The sequence below is a fragment of the Lissotriton helveticus genome, chromosome 3_2 (assembly GCF_964261635.1).
Source record: "Lissotriton helveticus chromosome 3_2, aLisHel1.1, whole genome shotgun sequence".
NCBI lineage: Eukaryota > Metazoa > Chordata > Amphibia > Caudata > Salamandridae > Lissotriton > Lissotriton helveticus.
The window spans coordinates 468,651,787-468,676,542 of NC_136062.1; the positions used below are offsets into that span (position 1 = coordinate 468,651,787).

At 46.3% G+C, this 24,756-nt stretch overlaps 1 protein-coding gene across 1 annotated transcript in view; it reads left to right on the plus strand.

The window, feature by feature from the left end:
• Window positions 1-1,673: 1,673 nt before the first annotated feature.
• The window catches only part of LOC144826068 (astacin-like metalloendopeptidase), a 489,262-nt gene continuing 466,179 nt past the window's right edge, over window positions 1,674-24,756 (plus strand). The window contains exon 1 of the mRNA XM_078684379.1: window positions 1,674-1,766. Within this exon, the coding sequence (XP_078540505.1) occupies window positions 1,698-1,766 (69 nt within the window). The 5' untranslated portion in view covers window positions 1,674-1,697. The remainder of the gene's footprint in view (window positions 1,767-24,756) is intronic.

Here is a 24,756-nt window from a genome sequence, read left to right on the forward strand (position 1 = left end):
TAGGGGGAGGCGCAAGATAGGCTGGTAGTTCTTGAGGTCCGTGGGATCTGCTGAGGGCTTCTTGAGCGGGGTCTGACTTCTGTGCGTTTCTAATTGTCTGGGAAAGTGCCGGTCTTGCAGGTGGTGTTGACGGTGCGTCATAGTTCTGTCGCGATGGCGGTGGCCGCTCTGTGGTAGATGTATTGTGGGCAAGGGTCTGCGGGGGCCCCCTGAGTGGATGCCTTTCATGGTCCTGGCGGTCTCTTTTGTTGTGATCGATGTCCAGGAGGAGGTGGTGGGCTGGCCAGTGTTGCCGGAGGGTGGGATGGTTGCAGAGTCAGGTGTTTGGTCGTTGAAGTTGTCATAGAGGTTTTTGATCTTCAGGTGGAATTAGGAGCCGAGCTTGTTGCAGAAGTCCTGGTAAGGGGTGATGTCCGTGGCATTGCTGGTGTTCCTGGTGAATTCCTGCATGATGCTGGGTACATGTAGGATCACTTTAGTAGGGACTCAACAAGTAAGTTCAATGTGCCAATTTGGTGTTAGCCAATTTCACCTTGTTTAAAGATAGAGCACAATCACTTTAGCACTGGATAGCAGTGATAAAGTGCCCATAGTCCTAAAACCAGCAAAAACAAAGGCAGTAAAAACAAGAGGAAGGAAAGCAAAATGCTGGGGGAAACCATGCTAGGGATGTCAGGTCCAACAATCGCTGCTTCTCATGTGGTATCTTGGCATTCTCTCGACTGACTGGTTGATGATGGCTTTTATTGATTGTCCTGTTCTGCGCCAGTCTGCTTGCATTCCTACCAGCAATAGTGTCCAAAACACCCTTGGCGGAAACTAATAACTTGGCAGTTATGTGTACAAATGTATTCATCCTCTGTCTACAGCCCAGGGCGGATCAGGCTTTGTCAATGACCAACTACTGGAGAGAGGGTTGGGCAGCGCCAAACCAATTGCATTTGTAAATGCTTGTTTTCTAATATTTCGTCGCCCACCCCAGTCTCATACTCTGTCAACGCTAGAGCTACTTTGGTTGCAAAGTAACTCTTCGAAACAATACATAAAATACATGTAACTGGCAGGTGGGGTACTTTATCGCATACTTCTGCTAGCTCAGTGAGAGGCCACGACGAGGAAACGATGCTCTGAACTTCATGTGGAAACTCTAGTCCCGTCCATTACGTGATACTTCATTGAGCTGCTCTTGCAGCCCGAAGCCTTTCCGCTGCTCACGCAGGGCTCAGGGCGAGCTGGGCCAGCGTGTGACTCAGACACCAACTCTTTGTCACCACCACTGCTCATCACGGCAACACACCAGCTTCAGGAGACTCCCTCCTCCAAAGCCACAAAAGGCCCTTATGTTAGTGCCCGCCTATATGTGTGTTCAATAGGTTTCCATACTCGAGAGCTGTAAGCTGCGATGTCTGCTCCGAGTGAGACACCTCGGAGAGCCCACACGCCTCAGGCTAGCAGAGGCAATTGTTTACCTCCCAACAGGCCCTTTATGAGGAGCGCGCGCCCTCAGGACGCCTTCCTTTTCACCTCAGAGGCCTGCTTTGTCTCGCTTCTTGGAGCCCGGCTCGGTCCCTCGAAGCGGGGACACGCCCTGGCCCCTGCGTGCGTGAGGCACGCCCTCCCAGGTACATAAAGGAGCCGTCAGCCGGGACGCGGAGATGAATGACTGGGAGGAAGACGCGCGCGGGACATCAGCGAGGATGGGGGCCGCGTCAGCCATCGTCTGCCTAGGATGTCTGCTGTGTGCAGCACGGAGCGCACCGGTGCAGGTGAGGCTGCGGCAGACTTGCCGTCTATGGATTGGAATTGGATTTATGTAGCGCCTACTACCACTAAACAGGCTTTCAAGCACTTTATGACTAATGCATGCTACTCCAGAAACCAAGCTTATTGGTGACTCCAGTCAGGGTATTGATTATTGCTGGTTATTGGGAATCTATGCGTTCGCACCAGTTTTTTCTCCTAGATTGCAACTACAAGAGTTGAGGTTTGCGCACGGCCATCCTATATGTGCTGCGTTGGGCATGCTTTGCTATGTTGTGTCTGGGCTTGTTTTATAATTAAGGCTCCCTGTTTTCCGTTTTTACAGATAAATATAGACAGCAAGCCATGTACTTTCCTTTCTGTTTTTATTTTTAAATGTGGTTAAAAACGGAAATTGCATTCTTTTTGCCTGATTCTAAATGCTGTCAGTCATGACTGCCAGGCCAATAGCTAGCTGTATGAACTGACAGGTAAGAGGTTAAACAAAGAAAGGAATTTTGGTAAAGAGGCTTAGGCAACAGTAGTTATGAAAAACTGTGATACTAAAATGTTCATGTTGTCTTATTAGTGGATTGCTTTATCAACTATGGTTGTTCATATCATTAAAACCTATCAGGTGTTCAAGCAAGAAGGTACACTTTTCGGTTACATTAATGTGGAAATATACTAGTTCTAACTTAATTTTTTCATAACACCCAAAATAAATATGGATAAATACAGATAACATAATAATCCACATTTGTAAAGCGCACAATCACCCGTAAGGGTCTCTAGGCGCTGGGGGCCGTCGGGAAGATTAAGCGAGCTATTGCCCAGAGTCACATGGTGCTGGGCTAACCTGCCGCCGGAGCCGGGGATCGAACCCTGATCCCCAGATTCCAGCGTCAGTCGCCCTGGCCGCGGCGCCACACCTCTCCCATAACATTAGTAGAAATTAAATACAAACAAACATAAACCTAAAAAATACCCTAAAACCAGGAGCCATAATTATAATTTAAAAAAAATGCAGCTAGCAGATTGCTAAGTTATGCTATTCTTTCCGGCTTTGTTATATGCTAAGGTAGCTGCTTTTATACTGTGCTCTCCTATGCAATTGTATGGTACTGTATTTAGTTTTTGCATAGCGCCTTACAATTGTGACCCTGAAGTGCTGTGAGGATTTTGCCTAAACATCAAGGCAGTCAATGCAATGTTGGTGAAGTGCATGTTAAAATGTGCTCCAGTGCTCAAGTTCAAGTTCAAAAGACCTTTATTCGAATTTCATAAAATTCATAAAAGTACCGCAGTTAAAAACAACAAATCATCACAGTATACAACCATACAAAATATTTAAAACATTTTTAGAATACAATACTTTAAAATTCCTAACAGTTCAGCTCCAATAAGGCTAATTTATAATTTCAGGGATTTTCCATCATTTTACGCACTCTTACAGTCAATCTTAAAAAAGTACTGGTACGAAAAATCAGTTCATCAGAATCCAAGGAAACCAACATTCTATGCGACTCAGTAAGTGTGAGTGGTATATGTTTCTTAAAATAAGGGGTTAAAAGCCATTTAATGTACCTAAGGTAGAATTTACAAAAGAATAAGAAGTGCAGATCATCCTGTGGACTAACACCATCACAGGGGCATGGGTTAAAATCCGTGCTATGTCGGTACCCCAGGGGAAAAGACAACAAGAATTTTACGGTACCCGCCCTTAAACGAAACAGGAGTAATCTCTCCCAGCTAGTCAAAGGTAGGGAGAGATAGAGCGGGAGGGGTTGTCTACACAGTTCATTTCCTAAATATTTTGCAACAGTTGATTTCTGCGATTCTCTTCTTAACCGTTCAGTATTATAAAGTGCATACAGTGCATTTTTAACCTCAACTTTGTCCTTGGGTTCAATAAGCGTAGGGTCATTAAATAGATTGCCTCTGTCCACAGCACTCAATGTTTTAAGGACTTCTGAGAGCCAGGGGATCGCCATTCCGTGATCACAATTTAAACAATCTTTCATAATGTTTTGGGTAAGTGCGCAGCGCTATTTCTCCAGACTTTAATCCAGAAGAGTGCCGGTCTGGCTCTAATAAAATCACTTATATAAGAAAGGTTTAGTTCACTATGGCAGATGTATTCAGAGGATGAGATCGGGGCGCCCAGTATTTTTCTGCAGAAGCGGCTTTCCTCCCGCTGGATACTGTGGCTATTCCCCGACCCCCAAACCTCCTCTCCATATGAAGCAACAGGTGAGCACTGCAATCTAAAAATTTTTAAAATAGCTTTAGTGGCACCAATTTTCTTTGGGCGGGGGAGGCTCAAAACAGAATTTGTGGATTTCGAGAACTTGCTCGTGGCGTGGGCCAAATGCCCACTCCACGTGCCGTTCGCAGCGAAAACCAACCCTAAGTAAGGAAATGTAGAAACAGATTCAAGGTTATCTCTACCTATCTGTATATTGTTGAGCTTCCTTTTGCCGGGACCACAAGACATAATAAAAGATTTTTTTAAATTAACCCGCAAGTCAAGACCCTCCATGAAATGGACAAAGCTATGTACAAGCAGACGGAGGGCATTTGGTGTGCGGGCCATAAGCACCGCATCGTCTGCATATAGGAGCGCTGGTAAAGGTTTCCCTAGGATTGATGGAACATCCGTGGTGACTTTTTTCAGGCAGTTTGATAGACGGTTAATATAAATGATAAACAACAGGGGTGCTAAAACGCACCCCTGTCTTACCCCCCTGCCTATATCAATGGCTCCTGAGACTTCACCACCCATCCCAACTCTGACCCGTGCTTTCAGGTCGGTATGGAGATAGGCGAGAAATCTAACAAGGGTGTCATCTAGGCCATTTTCTGATAGGATTGTCCAGAGTTTGGATCTATTCACAAGATCGAAAGCGGATGAAAGATCCATAAAAGCAAGATAGATGGGGGATGATCGAGCAATGCTGTACTTATCAATTATTAATTTCAAATTCAGGCATTGCTCCACTGTTCCCACCCCACTCCGAAATCCCATTTGACATGGATCCAAGAAGTCTGTGTCTATAGTTCATTCGAGTACTCTATTGTAGATTACACGTCCCAAAATTTTTAAAGTGTTGTCCAAAAGGGAGATTGGGCGATAATTGGCTGGTTCTGTCCTATCTCCCTTTTTAAAAATTGGGACGATAATACTAGTTGCCCATGTGGCCGGCATAGCCGCTGCTGGCAGACTATTAAAAACGTTGAGGAGAATTGGCGCCCATAGATCCACATTATATTTAATAATGTCTATGGGCAGACCGTCAGGGCCAGGCGCCTTATTTCCCAGGCTCTCTTTTATGTCTATCTCAACTTCGTGGGCTTCAATCTGTAGGCCGCCCAATTGTCCTGGATTTAGAATAGGCGGCTCCTCTATTGGAGCTGTGTAAATTTTGGAGAAGTGGGTCTCCCATACCCTGCTAGTTATATTGCAGCTAATGGGAGTAAGCTTCTTACCCATTTCTCTTGTTTTCCTAACAACGGCCCAAAAAGGACCGCTGCCGCCCAGATTTGCGCTGATCACCAGCGATTCCCACTGTTCAGAGAGTAGCATTGCCTTTCTGTCTGCTATTTTTACTTTATAATATTTCCTGGCTAATTGGACGCTTACTTTACACCTGGTTTTAGCATTAAGTGCCTTCCTCAATTCCCTATTCGCAGAAGAGCAGGCTGAGTCGAACCACCTTGGATCATTGCCTTCCTTAGGTAATGGGACTGACAAAAGATTTTTTATGGTAGAACACAGCACTTCAAAATCAGCGATTATGGTATCATAATTACCACTCGTGGACAGGCAGGACTTAATCAAATGCGGGTATGAAGTTTGAACACTGTCTAAAATCGCCCCACAGTCAACTCCCCTCCATTTTAGCCGTAGGCCATCATTTGAGGGTGTAATGTCCCTTGCACCATTCAAATTCATAAAAACAGGACTGGGTGCGAGGTTCAAGGTTACTACTAATGGATTGTGATCACTGAAAGATGTCACCGTCACTGTGGTCTTTACTATACAGTCTATTAGGTGGGGAGACATGAATATATAGTCAATAGTGGAGCTCCTATCCCCACTAATAAACGTTGGGGCATGGGGGGAACTTGAGCTATGACCTGAACTCATAGCGTCATCAAGAGCAAATTCAGTTATTATTTTAGCTAATTCAATGCCCATGCGTTCCGCTTGGTCCCGAAAAGTCCCATCCTCAATCCCCGTTGTTAATTTAGCATTAAAATCACCTCCTATTAGAAATCCTGACTCTGTGTTTGATAGTAAAGTGCATTCCAAATTACTTAGAGCCTTTGACAGTGCCAGAAAGTTCTTATTCGGTACATGATAAAAATCATTGTTATAAAAATTGATTAAATAAATCCTGGTCTTTGACTTTAACTTAAATTCAACGATTTGAATATTAGGATTATCGCTAGATAAATCTCTAACTGAACCGCCGATCAAAATCTTAATCCCAATAAACAAACCTCCCACTGCTCTACCAAAACTGGGTTTGGGTGATGTTAAACTAAAGCAGTGGTAACCTTCTATATACAAATTCCCAACAGCCCAAGTCTCTTGGAACATTAGAATATCCATGCCATCAATTATCTCCGCCCATGCAGGATCTGAAAGCCTAGATTCCAGGCCTGCCACATTCCAACTGAGGATTGATATCCCGTGGGTGTTACAATGTTTGGTGGGCTTATTCACAACACTCCTAGGCATATCCTTGGTAATGTTAACAACTGCAGATGGGGCACTATTAGTATTCGTATCTGTCAGGAGGCTATCCTGATTTAGACATTCTTCAGATATTACTAAGTGTCCCTCCTATCTGTTATTTGTAACTTGGCTGGTGGTAATGCTACTATCGGCAATTTTATCCAGTCAATCCTGCTCATCTAGATTTGAAAAATAATCAAACCGATTGTGGGTAGGAATGTTAAATTGTGGCCTATATTCACTCATTGGTGTAAATTAATTAGAGGTGAGTGCTGGGTATTGCCTTTCTCTATGGTCATGATAGGGCATGGTTGAAATTTGTGGGTAGTGCAGAGAAAGGGCTGGCGTTTGAGGCTGATAACGCCAAGGCTGGGCATTCTGATAATTGAAATCTAGGTTCTGGGAAAAAAGCGGGGATTTAATTCTAGCTCCATAATTCAAATCCTGGTATGGAATGGCGAAATTATTCGCCATAGTATGTTTGGGGGGTATCAAGTGTCTATAAAAATAGCCTAATGGAAGGAGGGTAGTGTTAAATTCCCTAGGTGAAGGTAATGGTGCGCTGCCCAATGTTTTTTCCGCCCATTGTGGATTTTTAAAACTTATTATAACACAGTCCCCCTCGAACTTCTTCCTCAGTGGGCCTATCCAGCCCACTCTCTGGGTGTGGGTGATCTCCCTTGCCCCTTCAATGGGAAAATTGCAATTTGCAATTAACCAATGTAAGGTTTTGTTTTTTAGTGATATGGGAGTTTCATCTAGGTCCTTCCTTAATTTTAAAACATTAACCAGGACCAACACGTATGCCCCACACTCAGGTGGTAGGTTAATGCGTGGTGGGATCTGCCTAATGGTTTTTGGGGGGGGCTGAACCCTGAGGGAATCATTTGGAGGTTTATGGGGTTGACTCATAGAGATCCCCTTCAATTGTTTGGTGTTATTATCCTTCCTTGGCCCCAGAGCCACATTTGTACCACTGGAATCGGCTGCTGGCTGATTAGCAATAATCCCTTTTTCTAAAACCTGCGGGGGTTTGAGTATTATGTTTGTAGTTATAGGTGGCGCTTGGGGTTTTTTAGGTTTTGTGCCTGCCAATGTTGTAGGTCTTGGTGTACTTAAAGTAGCTCCCATTCCATTGGGGACACCATCTCTAGATATATTCTTAATGGGAATACTTAATTCTGCTAATTGTTTTTCTATACGGGTGAGCCTACTTTCTATAGGTGACAAATAGATACTAAGTAGTTCACCCATTCTAACCAACATGTGGTCATTTGCAGTGTTAGCAGTATTAGCTCCAGAGTTTCCAACCATGCCTGTCTTCCCCTCTTGATGCACCTCACTATCTACCTCAATGGTCTCCCTTGTCCTGTTCGTACTTAAATGGGGGCTAGAATTAACACCTTCCCTAGTCTTACCTAAGGACCTACTATGTTTTCTAACCTTGGGCATACGGGACTTTGATGCATGTTTTGCTTGTTTTGGAATAGCACCCTCCCGTCTTCCTCTTAATTGCCTCGTGCTAACAACAGATATCTCATCTGGGGTAGGATTAATAGTTAGATTGGGAGTTTTCTCCAAATCCATACTTATATCTGTGTCAGAATCAGAATCTATCAATGGGATTGAAGCAGATAGATTCACCTCATTAGGTATAGTATGGATATCGGCACGTGCCTCAGTTAGAGGTCTAATGTTACTAGGCATGGCCTGGGTCGGTGTGGGTGTGGTTGCCAGACCAATAAGACCGAGAGATGAGCGTCTGGCTTGGGCTAGGTCTCGTGAAACCCTACGTTCCAATAGTAAGATGCCCTGGTCTATGGCATCATTGGCTCTAATAATAAAATTATCTATAGGGCCAGTCACCGTAACACCCCCGGCTGCAGTTTTACTGCGAGTACCCCTTGGAGACATATTGGGACAGTGTAGAAATTGCTAATCAATTCACAGTATTATTAGTCACAGTGGCGATCTTATCCGGCAGATCAATAGTAGACAGTTAATATATGAGAGGCCGATCACCATATAGTTCTATGATGTTGAAAGGAAATAAGTCTGATATAATCAAATGACAATGTGTCAATAAGTTGGTCCTCTCAGTATATATATGCGGGAAGTTTTACAGTGTTTCCTTCGCGAAACCAGACAGTCAATGGTGAGTAAAGTACCTTAAACGAAGAAGTAAGTAGGGTACGCCCGACCCACCTCCTCTGGCCTCTGACGGCCTAAGACGGCCCGCCCTCTGCCCGGACTCAGCCCGGCGCCGCCCACGCGCGTCCCGCGACGCGGAGGGAGCGTCCTGATTTAGTAGCGCCTCCGGGCGCGCAGCGGCAGGAAGTGGCAGGAAGTGGTCGCTAGGCTCTCTGGGAGCTGTAGTCTCCAGCCGCCAGCCGCGAGGTGGAATAGAGCGGCAGCGGCGAGACCACAGCGTTTGGGCCCCAGGAGCTGTGCGGCGTCCAGCAGGTAGGACTCCCAGTCTGATGTGGCTGTAATCGCCCCCCGCTCCACCGAGGGAGCGTCCTGATTTAGTAGCGCCTCCGGGCGCGCAGCGGCAGGAAGTGGCAGGAAGTGGTCGCTAGGCTCTCTGGGAGCTGTAGTCTCCAGCCGCCAGCCGCGAGGTGGAATAGAGCGGCAGCGGCGAGACCACAGCGTTTGGGCCCCAGGAGCTGTGCGGCGTCCAGCAGGTAGGACTCCCAGTCTGATGTGGCTGTAATCTCCCCCCGCTCCACCGAGGGAGCGTCCTGATTTAGTAGCGCCTCCGGGCGCGCAGCGGCAGGAAGTGGCAGGAAGTGGTCGCTAGGCTCTCTGGGAGCTGTAGTCTCCAGCCGCCAGCCGCGAGGTGGAGAAGAGCGGCAGCAGCGAGACCACAGCGTTTGGGCCCCAGGAGCTGAGTGGCGTCCAGCAGGTAGGACTCCCAGTCTGATGTGGCTGTAATCGCCCCCCGCTCCACCGAGGGAGCGTCCTGATTTAGTAGCATCTCTGGGCGCGCAGCGGCAGGAAGTGGCAGGAAGTGGTCGCTAGGCTCTCTGGGAGCTGTAGTCTCCAGCCGCGAGGTGGAGTAGAGCGGCAGCGGCGAGACCACAGCGTTTGGGCCCCAGGAGCTGTGTGGCGTCCAGCAGGTAGGACTCCCAGTCTGATGTGGCTGTAATCGCCCCCCGCTCCACCGAGGGAGCGTCCTGATTTAGTAGCGCCTCCGGGCGCGCAGCGGCAGGAAGTGGCAGGAAGTGGTCGCTAGGCTCTCTGGGAGCTGTAGTCTCCAGCCGCCAGCCGCGAGGTGGAGTAGAGCGGCAGCGGCGAGACCACAGCGTTTGGGCCCCAGGAGCTGTGTGGCGTCCAGCAGGTAGGACTCCCAGTCTGATGTCGCTGTAATCGCCCCCCGCTCCACCGAGGGAGCGTCCTGATTTAGTAGCGCTCTCTAAAAAGTAATTGGTTAGGTTCAAAACAATTATTTAAATTCTTTATTACATTAAATCGCCTTTAACCTGCCCTGAATGTTTTTTTATCTGTTTACCTTCCGTTGTATGTTGGATTATATATATGTCTGCACTAAGAAGCTACAGTGGTGGTACGCTAAGAACGACCTTAACTTAGCTGGTACCCGCACTTTTTAGCAGGGGTGCATTGCTCTTAATAGGAGAGTACCAGAACTTCTCCAAAGCAAGCAGGTACCCTGGTATGGTGAAGGCCAGCACTTTTAATTATATTTTAAGTACTGGTTTGATTTAAAGGCAGACCCTACATGGGCTTGAAGACAGCCGTTTGTAACGAACGAATGATGTGGGACAGTGCTGCTATTTATTAATTTCTTTATTTAGTTTGTAAAGTATCACCTTTTATGTAATTATCGTCCTTGGCTCACCTCTGCATCAGTTCAGACCCTGCTGCTTGCTTAGTACACTGACACATAAAGCATTCAATGTACTAAGAAGAAATGTTCTCTGAATGCAAACAACCTTGTAATCTACCCTTCTCTAGAGGTGCACAGTGCCATCCCATTATTAATATGTATTAGCTACTGCCTGTTGCTATAATTTACTAATAAACATGAAAATCAAAAGTGAGCACATGCTGAAAAAGGAAAACCAAATCAATGTCTAGCAGGCCCTGAAGCCTCTTTATGAACTGGATCATATGTCGCACATCACACCCCATGAGCTATTGCCCAGCAGCGTGCCAGAGGGGTGCAAAACACGACTCGAGTCACGAGTTTTAACCTCAGGAGATGCCCAGCATCTCTTCTTACGGGTTCGGCCAGCATTTAGAACGCAGGCCGATGGTTGTTGGCGTGTAGCAGCCAGTGGGAGGAGGCGTGGCTTTGGCTCACGTGAATTTCAAGATGGTCGGAGGAGCCATTTCGCACTGGCCAATAAGAACCGAGAACATTGGATAGCCAAACAAAATAAATAAGTGAAATCTCCTGGGTGTCAACCAAGCACCCAAAGGCAAGACAATTCAAAGCATTGGGTCAATTGAAAGCCAACATTTCAGAATGGCATAGCAAAGAACCAGTGGCAAGTGTTGAGCTTGGTTCAAGCCCATATTGTAGATACATCAAGTCTCAGCGCATGAGCGCTAACTTTAGGCTCGACCTAAAAATAAAAAAGGGGTGATAACCCTCAACCTCCACTGGCTCCATCAACTTCACCCATAGGTACTGTACACTTTCACCTACTGGGGCGGATCACTGAAAGAATATCGACGGACAGAATATCGACCATCAAAAATATCGTTGAGAAAATATCGACAGTCAAAATATCGAGTTTCTATCTACAAACAGGTAAGTACAAAAATATCGAGTTAAAAATATCGTTTACAAAAATATAGTTGTAAAAAATATCGTATTTACTAAAAACAGTGTTAAATTAAATTAATATTAATAATTAATTACTAAAATATACTTAAAATTACTTAAATTAACTTATAATAATTAAATAATTAATGAAAGTTAAATAAATATTTTTTTATTTCATATTTATTAAACATATATATATATAGTAATAAAATATAATAAAATACCCAAAAACTGAAAACTGACCCTGAACCCTAAAAATACCCCTTTACCCAAAAACTGAAAACTGACCCTGAACCCTAAAAATACCCCTTTACCCAAAAACTGAAAACTGACCCTGAACCCTAAAAATACCCCATTACCCAAAAACTGAAAACTGACCCTGAACCCTAAAAATACCCCTTTGCCCAAAAACTGAAAACTGACCCTGAACCCTAAAAATACCCCTTTACCCAAAAACCCAAAACTGACCCTGAACCCTAAAAATACCCCTTTACCCAAAAACCCAAAACTGACCCTGAACCCTAAAAATAAAAACGATATTACTTCACTTACCTTAAAAACGATATTACTTCACTTACCTTAAAAACGATATTTTGGCTGTCTATATTCTGTCCTGTCGATATTTTCTCCAAACGATATTTTGGAGTCTATATTATGTCCAAACGATATTTTGGAGTCGATATTATGTCTGTGCACCACTGGGGCACCATTCACTTCCACCATTGGCATTGCCCACGGCCTGCATGTAGATTGTACAAATCTAGATTACAGCGAGTGAGCTTGCCTTCCTCAAGGTGACTTCAAGGGGTTTCAGAAAAAGATGGGGCCCATTGGCGCATTTTAAAGTCAAGTTTCACTTACATTAAAAAGCCACAGTATCTGAAAGGGCACGCCAAAAGGACACTTATGAAATGTGCAAATACCTTCAAGATCCAGGTTGGGGGTGTGGAGTGAGGAGTGAGGGATGGGGTATGTGAAGAGGTGCTTTTACTTTGCTCGAAATAAAATACCAAACTTACAAATGGGAGGTCTATAGTATAATAAAACGGGATGAGTAAAACCCTAGGGACAGAGAGGTGGGCAGTGCCTTGCACAAGGAGGATAGACTTAGGCATAGGTGAGAAGAGAATCTTATAGGTACAGGGCTCTAGGTATACAGTGGCCACACAGGAAAGAGTAATAAACAGCACCTGTTTGCTACTGAAAAGTGTCCCAATTCTCCCATAATAAGTATAACAACTCTGCTGAGAAATGCAGCTAGTTCAATCAAAACTGAGAACGCACAGGTACTCAGTCCCTGACAGTATCAGCTCATTTTAAGCACTGTGCTGGTACATGCAGAATGTGATACCATGGGCACAGGTGAGAGTAAATTGTGGGATAGATGAGAGTGCAATGCCGTGGGTTCAAAGTAATATTTGGGCAAGGTGCAGAAGGTGTTACCTTGGTTCAGAGGAGGAGAGAAAGAATAACATGTTGGAGTACTTCGGAAACTGATGCCTAGGTGCATGACACTGGGTGAAACTACTGGCACAGAGAAGAGAGCATCACTGGGGGATGAGGGAGGAGACAGTAACTTCATGGGCAGAGAGAAAATGGTGATGCGAAGTAAAAAGAGAACATTGTGATACTGTTGGGCAACAGCATGGGCACATGGAAGAGTGTAGAAAAGAGAATGATGCACTGAACACAGAGACGCTAAAATAGGAGGGTGCTGCCTAGAGCACAGGAAAGAGTGATGTTATAGGTTAGGAGGTTATAGTGATACAAGCAAGGGAATGAGAACAGTATAATGCTGTGGTTGCTTGTGTGGTCTGTCGGTTTGGGTTCAAGTGTGGAGGGCCACAAGGTGTTGTTCCATGGGGAGGTGTTCCCGAAAATCATCACCTCCGTCTTGTTAGTGTTGAGCTTCAGGCAGCTGCCTTCAACCAGTCGATGAAGCTCGTCATGCTGTTGTGGACTTTGGTCCAAGAGCTGGTTGTCATTTCTTAGGATATGATGTTGAGGCCATGGATTCTGACGATGCCGGCCATGGGCATCATACAAGTGTTGAATAGAGTGGGGCTGAGGGATAAGCTTTGAGGGACGCTGCAGATGATGTTCTAGGATTCCGACGTGAAGGGTGGCAGGCGGAATCTCTGTGTTCATCCTGTGAAGGATGCAATACATTTGAGGGCGTCTCTCTGGATCCCAATGTGGCGGAGTCTCTTGATGAGGGTGTGGTGGGATACAAAGTCAAACACTACTGAGTGGTCAAGGAAGCACAGAGCCGCTGTCTCTCTCCGGTCGATGAGGGTCCTGATGTCGTCAGTGGCATCGATCAGGGCAGTCTCAATACTGAGGTCGACGCGGAAGCCAATTTGGGAAGTGTCCAGCAGGTTGTTGCTCTCCATTTATTTATGAGTTGATGGCATTCTCGAGGACTTTGGCAGGGAAGGGGAGCAGAGTGATGGGGTGGTAGTTCTTGAGTTTGCTGGGGTCGGCAGAGTGTTTCTTTAGAAGGGGTGTGCCTTCTGTGTATTTCAGAAGGTCGGGGAAAGTGTCTGTTGTGTTGGATGCATTAATAATGGAGGTGAGTTCGCTGCTGATTTCTTTGCTCCCGGGGTTAAAGAGGTGGCAGGGGCAATGGTCCGTGGGTGCTTCAAAGTGGATGGAGTTTATAATAGTTATGGTGCTCTGTGCAGTGAGCGGATGGTTGTGGGTGGCGTCTGATGGCATGAGGGGGTTCTCAAGGTCAGTGGGCTGGAGTTAGACGTTTCTGTAAATGGTGGCTAGCTTGATGTGGAAGTAGTCTGCCAGAGTGTTGCAGACTTCCTGGCAAGGCGAGATGGTGTTCTTGGTGGCTGACGGGCTGCAGGACTCTCAAGAGTTCCTTGCTGCGGTTAGAGCTAACTGGGATGCAGTCCAACAAGGCGCATCTTTTCGTGTCTTACAGGTGTTGATGGTATTTGTTGAGGGCTCATTTGAAGGTGTCTCAGTCTGTGGGATCTTTGCTGGTCTTCCATCATCTTTCTAGGTGTTTGCAGTTGCATTTTATGATCCTGAGTTCTGGTGTGTACCAGCTGCCTTATTTGGTGGATCTCCTGGTCTTGGCGGGCTTGATGGCAGACGAGCTTGAGAAAACAAGAGAAGAAACAAACCCTCCTGCCCACTGAGAAGGTGGTTGTGGGTGTAAAATATTCCACCTCAGATGGTCGACAATGCTTTAGAAAGTTTATCTTTTTACTAACCGGCCAGAAAGGTTGGGTTTTCATATGTAGCATTCGTCCTCCGCATGTCTACCCATGCCAAAGAGCATGGGGTTAAGAGCTTTTTACCTTTTTTTCCTTTCCATAATCAATAAAAACTGGCCATGGATATATCTGAATATGGTTGGACCTCGAGATGTCCACTTACATATAAAGCAGCACTGGCTTCCCTGCTTTTTTGCTTGACATTTAAAAAATATTTTCCTTATGCTTCACCGTAAGTAAGATGAAAAGGAGCTGGGCGTGTTTATCACCACCCACACAAGATACTGCTTCTTGTAAAATATAAGACCTTACACAGTGGCAGTAATTATGAAATATTCTACCTAGATTAAAACGCATCAAAGGATCATACATACGAAAAAGAATCCAATGCACAGAATTGCGCCCAGTACTAAGAGAACACTACAAGGTCCTGAGATTGGGCCGCCCTTCCATGGCTTCTGGGCCACACACCGGGAGCTCCCAAATATGCTTATAGCTCAGAGGGTGAGTGCTCACGGCATACATCGGGGAGCAATCTGCTAGCCACTGGTTCTGATCCTAATGGCGACCCGGCTACATCCTTCGACGTTTCCACGTTTGGCACACAGTGTGCTCTTGATCAGCAAAATCCTTTAGTTTCAGTGACAACTGTTAAGATTGCTAAATGGGTTAAATCTACCGAATGTGGTAATCCGCTTGGGGATTATAGTTTCAGTAAAATAGCTCAGTAGGTTCAAGCACCTGTCCCACCCTGAAGGTCACAATTAAAGTAACCTACCTCATATGGTTAGTGCAGTTGGAGCAGAGTTCAGGGTATGTGACACCATCATCCGCGGGCTAACGCACACCTTGCTGCGATTTGTGTACGAGCCACTGTGCTGCATTACTGTAAATACTCGTTGGCCAGTGGAGTCTTTTATCTCTCTGAAGTTACAGTGCTGAAATAATCACTGGCACAAAGCAACAATTAAAAAAAAAAAAGAGTTCTCCAAAAAAACAGATAATGAATGAAACCCCAAGGAGACTGCATTTGGCCGGCACTCCTCTGTCTTGAACGGAAGTGAGCTATCGGCTGCCATGAATGAGTCAGGATGCAGCAATTAAGAGAGGCACTGGAGGGAATCTATGGCAAGCAGCAGGAGGGTATAACAATGTATAAGTGATTACAGCAGGTTTTACAGACAGCGCATGTATTGTATTGTAATTGCATTTGTATAGCGCTTACTACCCCTGACGAGGCGTCAATTCTCTTTTTTGGCGAGTAGCACGCTTCACCGGGATCCATAGAGGATTAGTGTTGAATTAGTATAGTAAAACATGCAAGTACATTTTAAGTGGTGGAAAGGTTAGTCAGTTATTTGGATCGGAAGAATAGCAGAAGCTTAGAAGAGGATTTTTTTATTTAAATAGTGCTTGTTACCCCTGATGGGATGTTGAAGCACGCTACTCCGGAAACCCATGTGCTGTAGGCTTGACATGAACATGGTGAACGTACACAACTTACATTTTTTGGTATCCACATATCTTTTGCATGTAGTTTCCCTCCCTAAAAACAGTCAGAGATTTACTCTTGTCAAAGACATCAGAAAATCTGTTTCTTAGTAATGTAACACCCAATACAGTTGTTTTTAAATTCTATCTAGTATTGACTAAGGTTACTGCTGCACTGTATTTGTGATGCACCATCTCACATAACTGTAGACAAAAAACAAAGGAAAGTCCCCTAAACCACTTTTAAGTAATCTTCAAATGGTATCCATTTTAAAAAAAAACTGTTATTTATATATGAGAAACAGGCATATTTAGTGGTTCTTTACAAGTATCATTGAACAAATACAGTCCAGACAGTATACATCCTGTGTCTCCTTCTACAGACATTATAGAAATAGATACACCTGTTTGAAAGCATATAAGTCATTATCACATTCAATGTTACTGGTAGTTGATTATTCCAGTTCTTGAGTTATGGGAGGTAGTTCGCAAATATCTCCTCCATATGTGTTCCATCCTCCCCATTTTGTATCCGTTTCCTGGGACTACCCCTATATATGTACACAGTTTTTCCACCACCATGGCCGTATCCATATACCTGCATCATTCGGCGAGTGTGGGGGTGGTTGCCACTCCCCAGTGTCTAGCAATATTTATTTTGGCAAGCATAATACCCAGGGTAGCCCAAGTCTGTAACGTCGAGTTCTGGTCTGTCGCATACCAATTATTGAGTAAGCAGCATATGGGCTCTGCAGAGACTAGGTTTCCACTCACTCTCGTGATAAGGGACATAACTGATTCCCAGTATGACGCCACTGCAGGGCATACCCATATAGTATGAAAAAAGGTACCAACCTCCCCACATTGTCGCACTCAGAGCGGGGTGTCCACCTTCCCGATCTTACAGAGAGTAGTTCTAGTGTAGTAGACTTTATGGAAGATCTTGAGTTGCACCAGGCGTCATTTAGATGCAATCGCCACCTCTCTAGAGGAGGCTAGGACCTCCTGCCAATCTGTGTCATCTAATTCTTCTACTTATGCCTGCCATTTGTCTTTGAGCTTCTGCACCGGATCTGGCATGTTATTGATAATTTTACGATATGTCATAGATATTGCTTTTTTGTCCATGTGATCCGTCGGGAGCCTATCTTCTAGCAGGGAGGCCTCAGGCAGGTTGGTGTCAGGGGGAATTGCCGCTTCAAGGGCGTGTTTGATCTGCCGGTAACAGAAGTGCTCCGTTGAGGCCATCCTGAACTGCGTCTGGAGCTGTGTAAATGGGATCATTTGTCCCTGTACTCAGAGGTCACCCACTTTAGATATTCCAATATGGTCTAAGTGAGTAAAGCCTTTGCTTTTTTTCAACCTTCCGGGTCTATCCGTGACCCAGAGGGGTGTTGGTTCCATGAGTATGGTATGCCACCCTAACTTCTTTTGGACTATATTCCATACCTGGAGTGTGTGGTTTGTGGGGTCCATTAGGGTCTGGGCGCCCAATAAGGCTCCGTCACACCCAACTGCAACCTGTCAAGGACATAAGCTTGGACCGTGTGGGGAACGTGAATCCAGTGGTTAATCACTATCAGTTGAGCGGCCCATTAATATGTCTGTATGTTCGGGAGTGCGATGCCTCCAGCATACCAGGTGCGGTATAGTTTTACCATAGCTATGGAGCGGGCTTGTTGTCCCATAGGAGTTTAGTAACTTCTGCCTCAATGGCACGGAGGTAAGATTGGGGGACTAAGAATGGTGCATTTTGGAGGGCGTAGAGAAACCTGGGGAGCGCCATCATTTTGAAAAGCGCTGCTTTTTCCAGGAGCAACTGCCAGTGCTTGGTATCCCTCTGCAACCGTTTCAGAGGGACTTGGAGATTTAATGTCATAAATACTTCCGGGTCAGGGGTGATGTAAATCCCTAAATATTTGAAAGTGTCTTCTACAATTGTTACATCACAGCCAGCCGGGAGGTGCGGTGGGGGCCCCTCAAGACATAGAGCACCGACTTCGTTCAATTGATAGTGTACCCTGAAAAACATCCACATGAGCTACAGATATCTAAGAGGCAGGACAGGGAGCGTCTGGGAGAGGCCATATATAAAAGGATGTAGTCTGCATATAGTGATATGCGATCCTCGCATTCCTCAGTCCATCGGAGTCCCCGATGACCGGATCGTATGAGAGAGGCTCCAGTACCGAGGCGAAAACAAGCGGCGGCAGTGGGAAGCCCTGTCTCGTGCCTTGATGCAGTGAAAACTCTCCTGATCTATGCACATTGCCCACCACATGGGCCATGGGAGCAGTGTATAACAGCCTTACCCAGGAACAAAATTTCAGTCCGAACCCCAATTTTTCAAGAACAGCAAAGAGAAAGGGCCATTCGACTGTGTTAAAGGCCATGCGTGCGTCTAATGATAGCACGGCTTCTTCCTGGATGGTATGTTTCCGGCCCAGCACGTTGTGGAGGAGTCTAAGATTTAAGGCTGTATTCCTCCCTGGCATGAACCCAGACTGATCCGGATGTACCAGCGTTGCTAGGTGTGGCGTGAGTCTATTGGCTAGGGTCTTGGCCAATATTTTGGCCTCAGCATTGATCAGGGATATAGGCCTGTAGGAGGAATACTCCTGTGCGGGTGTGCCAGGTTTGTGAATGGCCACTATTGTTGCTGTTCTTTTGTCTAGAGGTAGTTCCCCCCTGTCCAAACTGGCCCCATATATAGCTACCAGATATGGTGAGAGTGTTGTTGCGTTACGCTTGTACCATTTAATGTGGGGTTACCATTCGGCCCCATCGCCTTCCCTGACTGAAGTTTACCAATTGCTGTTGCAATTTCTTCCATGGAGAGCTGTGTCCCTAACATAACATAACATGTGTATTTGTAAAGCGCACGTTCACCCAGAGGTCCTTGGCGCTTAATAACAGATGTTTGTTGTTCCCAACTCAATCGTACTCTTAACAATTGAGACTCTGTCTCCGCTAGTCTGGGAAGTCTGATATCACGGAGGAACTCTTCTGCGTCTAGTTGTGTGATTGTGTGATTGTGAGTGTGGAAGTGTAGACCTGTTCGTAGTGATGTGCTAGTAAGTCTACTATACATTGGAGATTCTGAGCGGTGTCACCCGTGGGTAGTTGGAGTTCCGCGATCCATCTATCTGCCTTTTCTCTCTTGTCAAGCCAGGCCATTAGCTTGCCAACTTTGTCACCGCTTTTATATATGGTGTGTTGGGTATGGGAGAGTTGCGTCTTCGCTGCCTCCCACAAATGATCTTTATACCCCTGTTTCTTGAGTTGTAATAAATGAGTGTTCGTATCAGAGGGGTCCTGACCATGGGCTCTCTCCAGGTCATCCTCTTCTGGTACAAGTGTCTCTACATTTCTAACTTTCTCTCTTTTATGATGGGTTATGAGTGAGTCCACCTGCCAACGTAGCACTGTCTTGTACGCCTCCTAGAGGACAAGCAGAGAAGAGACAGAAGGTAAGTTTTCGCTAAAATGGTGTTTGGTAGTGTCAGTCAGTCCCTTCCCAATCTCAGGGGCCCTGAGGTAGACGGGGTATATGGGGAATATGTGACTCTGCTCTGTGGAATACCAAGTGTATTGAGCGCTGACGGGAGAGTGATCGGAAATACCCCTCGGTAAATGTGCTACAGTTAAGAAGTTTACAAGTTTGGCCGCAGGCACCAGTATGTAGTTTATTCTGGGGAGTCTGCGCGCCCGAGTGATATGTATATTGGCGCATCCGCAGGAAGCGGGAGCGCCAAATATATACAGTGTCTAGGTAGTCCATCAGAGCAGAGTGTGCGCGGTGTTGTTGTCGAGGGGGTGTGCGGTCTAAAGCATCATCTAGAGTGGCGTTGAAGTCAACTTATATTATTAAGTAGCCCTGTGGGACCCGAAGTAGGAATTCGCTGAGCTCCTGACATGCTGAAGAGTGGGGCGCTGGCGGGATGTAAACGGACACTATGTTAACCATACGACCCTCCCACTGACATGATAACTCCGCGAACTGTCCATGGTCGTCTGTGTATGTGTGTTTAATGACAATCGGGTACTGCTTCTTAAGGAGGATTCCCACTCCTCGCAAACTAGATGTAAATGCTAAGTGTACCGCGAGTTTAAAACCCCACCTATCTAGGGCTTTGCAGACTGTCTCTGTTAAGTGGGGTTCCTGCAAGAGAGTCACTGCTGGTGCCTTACGCTTTAAGTATTATAGAACTAGCCTTCTGTTAAGCTTATCTTGAAGACCATTAACATTCCAGGATATAATCGTAGGTGCTGTGTGTGGGGTGTCATAGGTGTTGAGGAATCATGGGACATCGGCATAGGGAATGTGTGTAACCTGCTTCATGCGATCTAAATTACATGGTCGTAGCACACGAATAGCATGAGGTGACCTATGGTGTTCCATGTAGCATATGCAGACAAACTCAATGAATCAAATCTACCCCAAAAAACCCTTACATCCCCCCTCTCTGCGTCCCTGCAAGAAGTTTTAAAACTTCCCGCCACCCCAACTTTGCAGAGTGCCTAGTCCCCATTACCCAGTACCTTTGCAGGGGGAGAGAGCTCCCGTGTTAGTCCCTCGGGGGCCTTCCCAAGGATAGAGATACCCTCCCAGCTTTATTTAAATGAATATAGTGAGATGTTGGGAACCCCTTATCTGTATAGAGTCTCTCTGGATATGTTCCTGTCTCATCAGGTCAATGGAGGGGCTAGCAGCCCCCTCCTTGCATGTGTTGAGGCCATGGCGTCGTACGTCTTCATGTGCCGACGCCATCCGGCTTACAAAAAAAAATATTCTTGTGCGCTAGCAGAGAGTGTCTGGTTTGTCTCTTTTAGTTCTCTTTGGGCCGAGTCCCTGACTCTGGTGAGCTGGCCATCAGTTCCTGGGATTGCGATCTTGATGTGTAACAAGCGGCATTGCGGCTGGGCTTACCACGGTGTTGGACGTGTTGTCGCTCCTCCAACCAGTCCTGTGCCTCCTCCGGTGTGAAAGAACCATGTCTTCCCATCCGCCTCAACTCTGAGTTTTGAGAGAAACAGCATAGAGCATAGAGTATTTGAGTTCAGGGTTCCTAAGTTCCTGCTTCACCACTATGAAATCCCACCGCTGTTTGGCCACAGCCGCAGTGTAGTCTGGGAAGAAAGATATCACGCTTTGCTCATAGCGGATCTGGGGGGAAGCTCTCGCCGGCTTGAGGATGAGGTCGCGTCGGCCCGCTAGACCGAAAAGTAATTGGAGAGTCCTCTGTGCTGCAAGTGGTTCTTGATCAAATACTCCACAAAGAGGTCCGTGGCAGGGCCCCCTGTTCCCTCCGGCACTCCGTTATTGCAGCGGGAGCTACCTTCATAGTCATGGATCCTCGCTGCCATGGTTCTGTTGTCGATTTCCAGCTGTTTCACTTGCTTCTTCAGGGAGGCTGTGTCTGTACCCAGGGCGGCGCTTGTTGATTCTACCTCCGTCACCCGGGATCTAAGGTTCCTGAAGTCAGAACAGATAAGGGAGAGATCAGTGGTCACAGTATCTATGCGGGACTCCAGAGAGGTGTGTACATTATTAAGGGTGGTCATAATGTCTTGTAGTATGATCTCTTCCCCCGGTGAGGTCTCTTTAGTTGATGCCGCTTCAGCCTCAGTGCGGTCAGGAGCATCTTTGTCCGCTTTGGAGAAAGCATACTTCTCCAGTTTGTTTTGTTGGGTTGCTTGCTGGCCCCAGCCCCCATCTTGCCCCACTGTACGGCCGCAGCCTGTGGTCGCCGGCCACCTGAAAGCAGTACTCACCGCCACCTGCCTGTGCCGCTTCGGGGTGCACGCGGCCTGTCGGGTTTCCTGCCAACCGTGTATTCCACTGAGGGATTTGTGATGAGGCTATAATGCGGGGCTTAAATCGGGTAGGGCGCGGAGCACGGAGAGCCGTATCCCCAGAGTGAGTTGTAGTCTGCATACACAAGGGCCCCAAAGTGAGTCTGTTCATAGGCCACACTATGCGAGGATGGAGCGTCCCCGGCCTCACATTGGATGGTTGTAGGGGTTGCAGGCGCATGGTTCCAGCGCTAGCACACAATCCTTTTTAGCAGGTCTGGCTATATTTCACTATTGAGTAGTGTGCCAAAGTGAGGTTCTGAAGGATCTTTTCAATGTTAAAGGAAAAAAGATTTGCAGAACGGGGAGGATGGGAGGGTCGGTAAGGAAGAAAACGAGTTACTTACCTGTAACTACGGTTATCCAGTATTGGTATCTTTCATAGATTCACATGCCTGAATCATTCCCCGTCGTCGAGGCGGGAGTCCCACGGTAAATTATATATATAATAGCAGTGCCTAAAAATTTCTTGTAGTAGGCTGGAAAAGCCCAAAGGCCTAACTAGGCCTCAAAACTTAGCAGCCTATCTACATCATTATGTAAAAAGACCTGAAATAGTAGCCTTAGCCAATCAGCTGTCCTCTCCCTCTAGAACCTTCCCAGCTCAGGCAGTTCTCCTCAGATTTTCCCAGCACAAGTGAGAATGAGTATCCATAGAAAGAACTGCCCTACCGGGGAGGAGGGTGGGTGCATGTGAATCTATGAAAGATACCAATACTGGATAACCGTAGTTACAGGTAAGTAACTCGTTTTCTTATCCAGTATTAGGGTATCTTTCATAGATTCACATGCCTGAATCAGAATAGCAAGCAGTAACCTCATGTCTGTCGATAGAGGAAGGTGGGAGACAAAGAAAAAACATATATCTATCCCCACTCAACCAGGAAGGTAATAGAGTACAAAACTTGTTAACAGAACATATGCATCAAAACCTTCAAAAACATGACTGATAGGACAGCAATATAAGTATTTAAACTTTAAAGAAGAATAAAAAAGACTGTAAGTTATCCAACCTTAGTGAAGAAGATGCTGCAGCACTGCATCACCAACAGCTGTGTCATCCTGAACCGCCGACTGCAGACAGTAATGTTCGGTAAAAGTGTGGACACTTTTCCAAGTAGCAGCTCGGCAAATGTTCTCCAGCGTCACTCCAGCGAAAAGGGCCGTAGATGCCGACACTGTTCTTGTGGAATGAGCTTTGACCTTCCTTGATAAAGGTCTGTTGGCCTTGTCATGACAGAAGGTAATTGTAGAAGACAACCACCTGGCAATAGTTGCTTTTGTGACAGCTTGACCGAAGGTGGTTCTCCCATAGGCAACAAAAAGTTGTGTAGATTTACGGATGTCCTTAGTCTTCTGAAGATAAAACTTCAGACACGTTTTCACATCCAGAGAATGTAAAACCCTCTCTGCAGGAGTTTTTGGATCCGGGAAAAAGGTTCTGAGTTTGACCGGTTGATTAATGTGGAATTGAGTTGGTACTTTAGGAATGCATTTTGGATTGGTTCTAAGCGTAACAAAGTCCTTAGAGAATTGCAGAAAGGGGTGAGTAATAGTGAAGGCCTGTATTTCACTAACTCTGCGAGCAGAAGTAAGAGCCAACAAGATTGCTACTTTCCAGGTCAGAAACTTTAGTTCCGCTTTATGGATCGGTTCAAAAGGCCTTTTTAGAAGTTGGGAAAGAACAACATTAAGATCCCACTCCGGAGGAGGAGGACAAACTGGAGGAAAAGCCCGGAATAGCCCTTTAAGGAATTGTTTGATCAAAGAGGATGAACATAAGGATGGTTTGTTGGAACTCTTCCTGAATCTGGATATTGCTGCCAGATGCACTTTAATAGAAGAAAAGGCTAGACCTGCCTTAGCCAATGACAGTAGGTATGGAAGATGGCTTCAGGAGGAGCCTGAAGTGGATGAACCTCATTATCTCCACACCATGAACAGAACCTCTTCCACTTGAAACGATATGTTTTGATGGTACTCTGCGCACGTGCTTGCGACAATATCTCCCTGCAGTCCGAGGAGATGTTTAGGTCCTTGAACTCTAGGAAGTCAGGAGCCAAGCGTGCAAGTGCAGCGATTGAGGATCTGGATGATGGATTTGACCTCCCTCCCTTGTCAGCATCGACACTGTCGGTCTGAGACGAAACGGAGGTTGTTGAGATAGTAGAAGGAGCTCCTGAAACCAAAATTGCCTTGGCTAACGTGGAGCAATGAGGATGAGAGTGCAGTGTTCCCTCTTCATCTTTTGCAGCACCCTCGGAATGAGCGGAATCGGAGGATAGGCGTACGCAAACATTCCGGTCCATCTCATCAGGAGGGCATTTCCTCTTGACCCCCGTCCTGGGAATCTGCTGGCATAAAACAGGCACTTGCTGTTTTGCTGCGTGGCAAACAAATCCAGCGTCGGCTTCCCCCAGAGCCGAAAGATTTTCTCTACTTGACGTTGCTCGAGTTCCCATTCGTGACAGCCCACGAACGTTCTGCTGAGACTGTCTGCTAGAGAGTTGCGAACTCCTTGTACATGCTCTGCCCTGAGGGATATGCCGTGACTCAGGGCCCATTCCCACATCTCCTGAGCTTGCACTGACAGGGGAAGAGATTTTGTTCCTCCCTGTTTGTTTATGTAGAACATGCTGGTGGTATTGTCCGTACGCACCAGCACGGACGAATTCACAATTCTTGGCAGAATGGCTTGTAGGGAAAGAAAAATGGCCCTTAGTTCCAAGATGTTGATGTGCATCTGTTGGTACTGACGAGACCATCTTCCCTGGATCCCAAGGTCCTGAAGGTGACCTCCCCAACCTTCCATGGACGCATCCGTAGTCAGGGTAAACTCCGGAATTTCTTGGAGAAAGGTGAGGCCCGGCGACAAGTTGTGTGCCTTTGACCACCAGAGA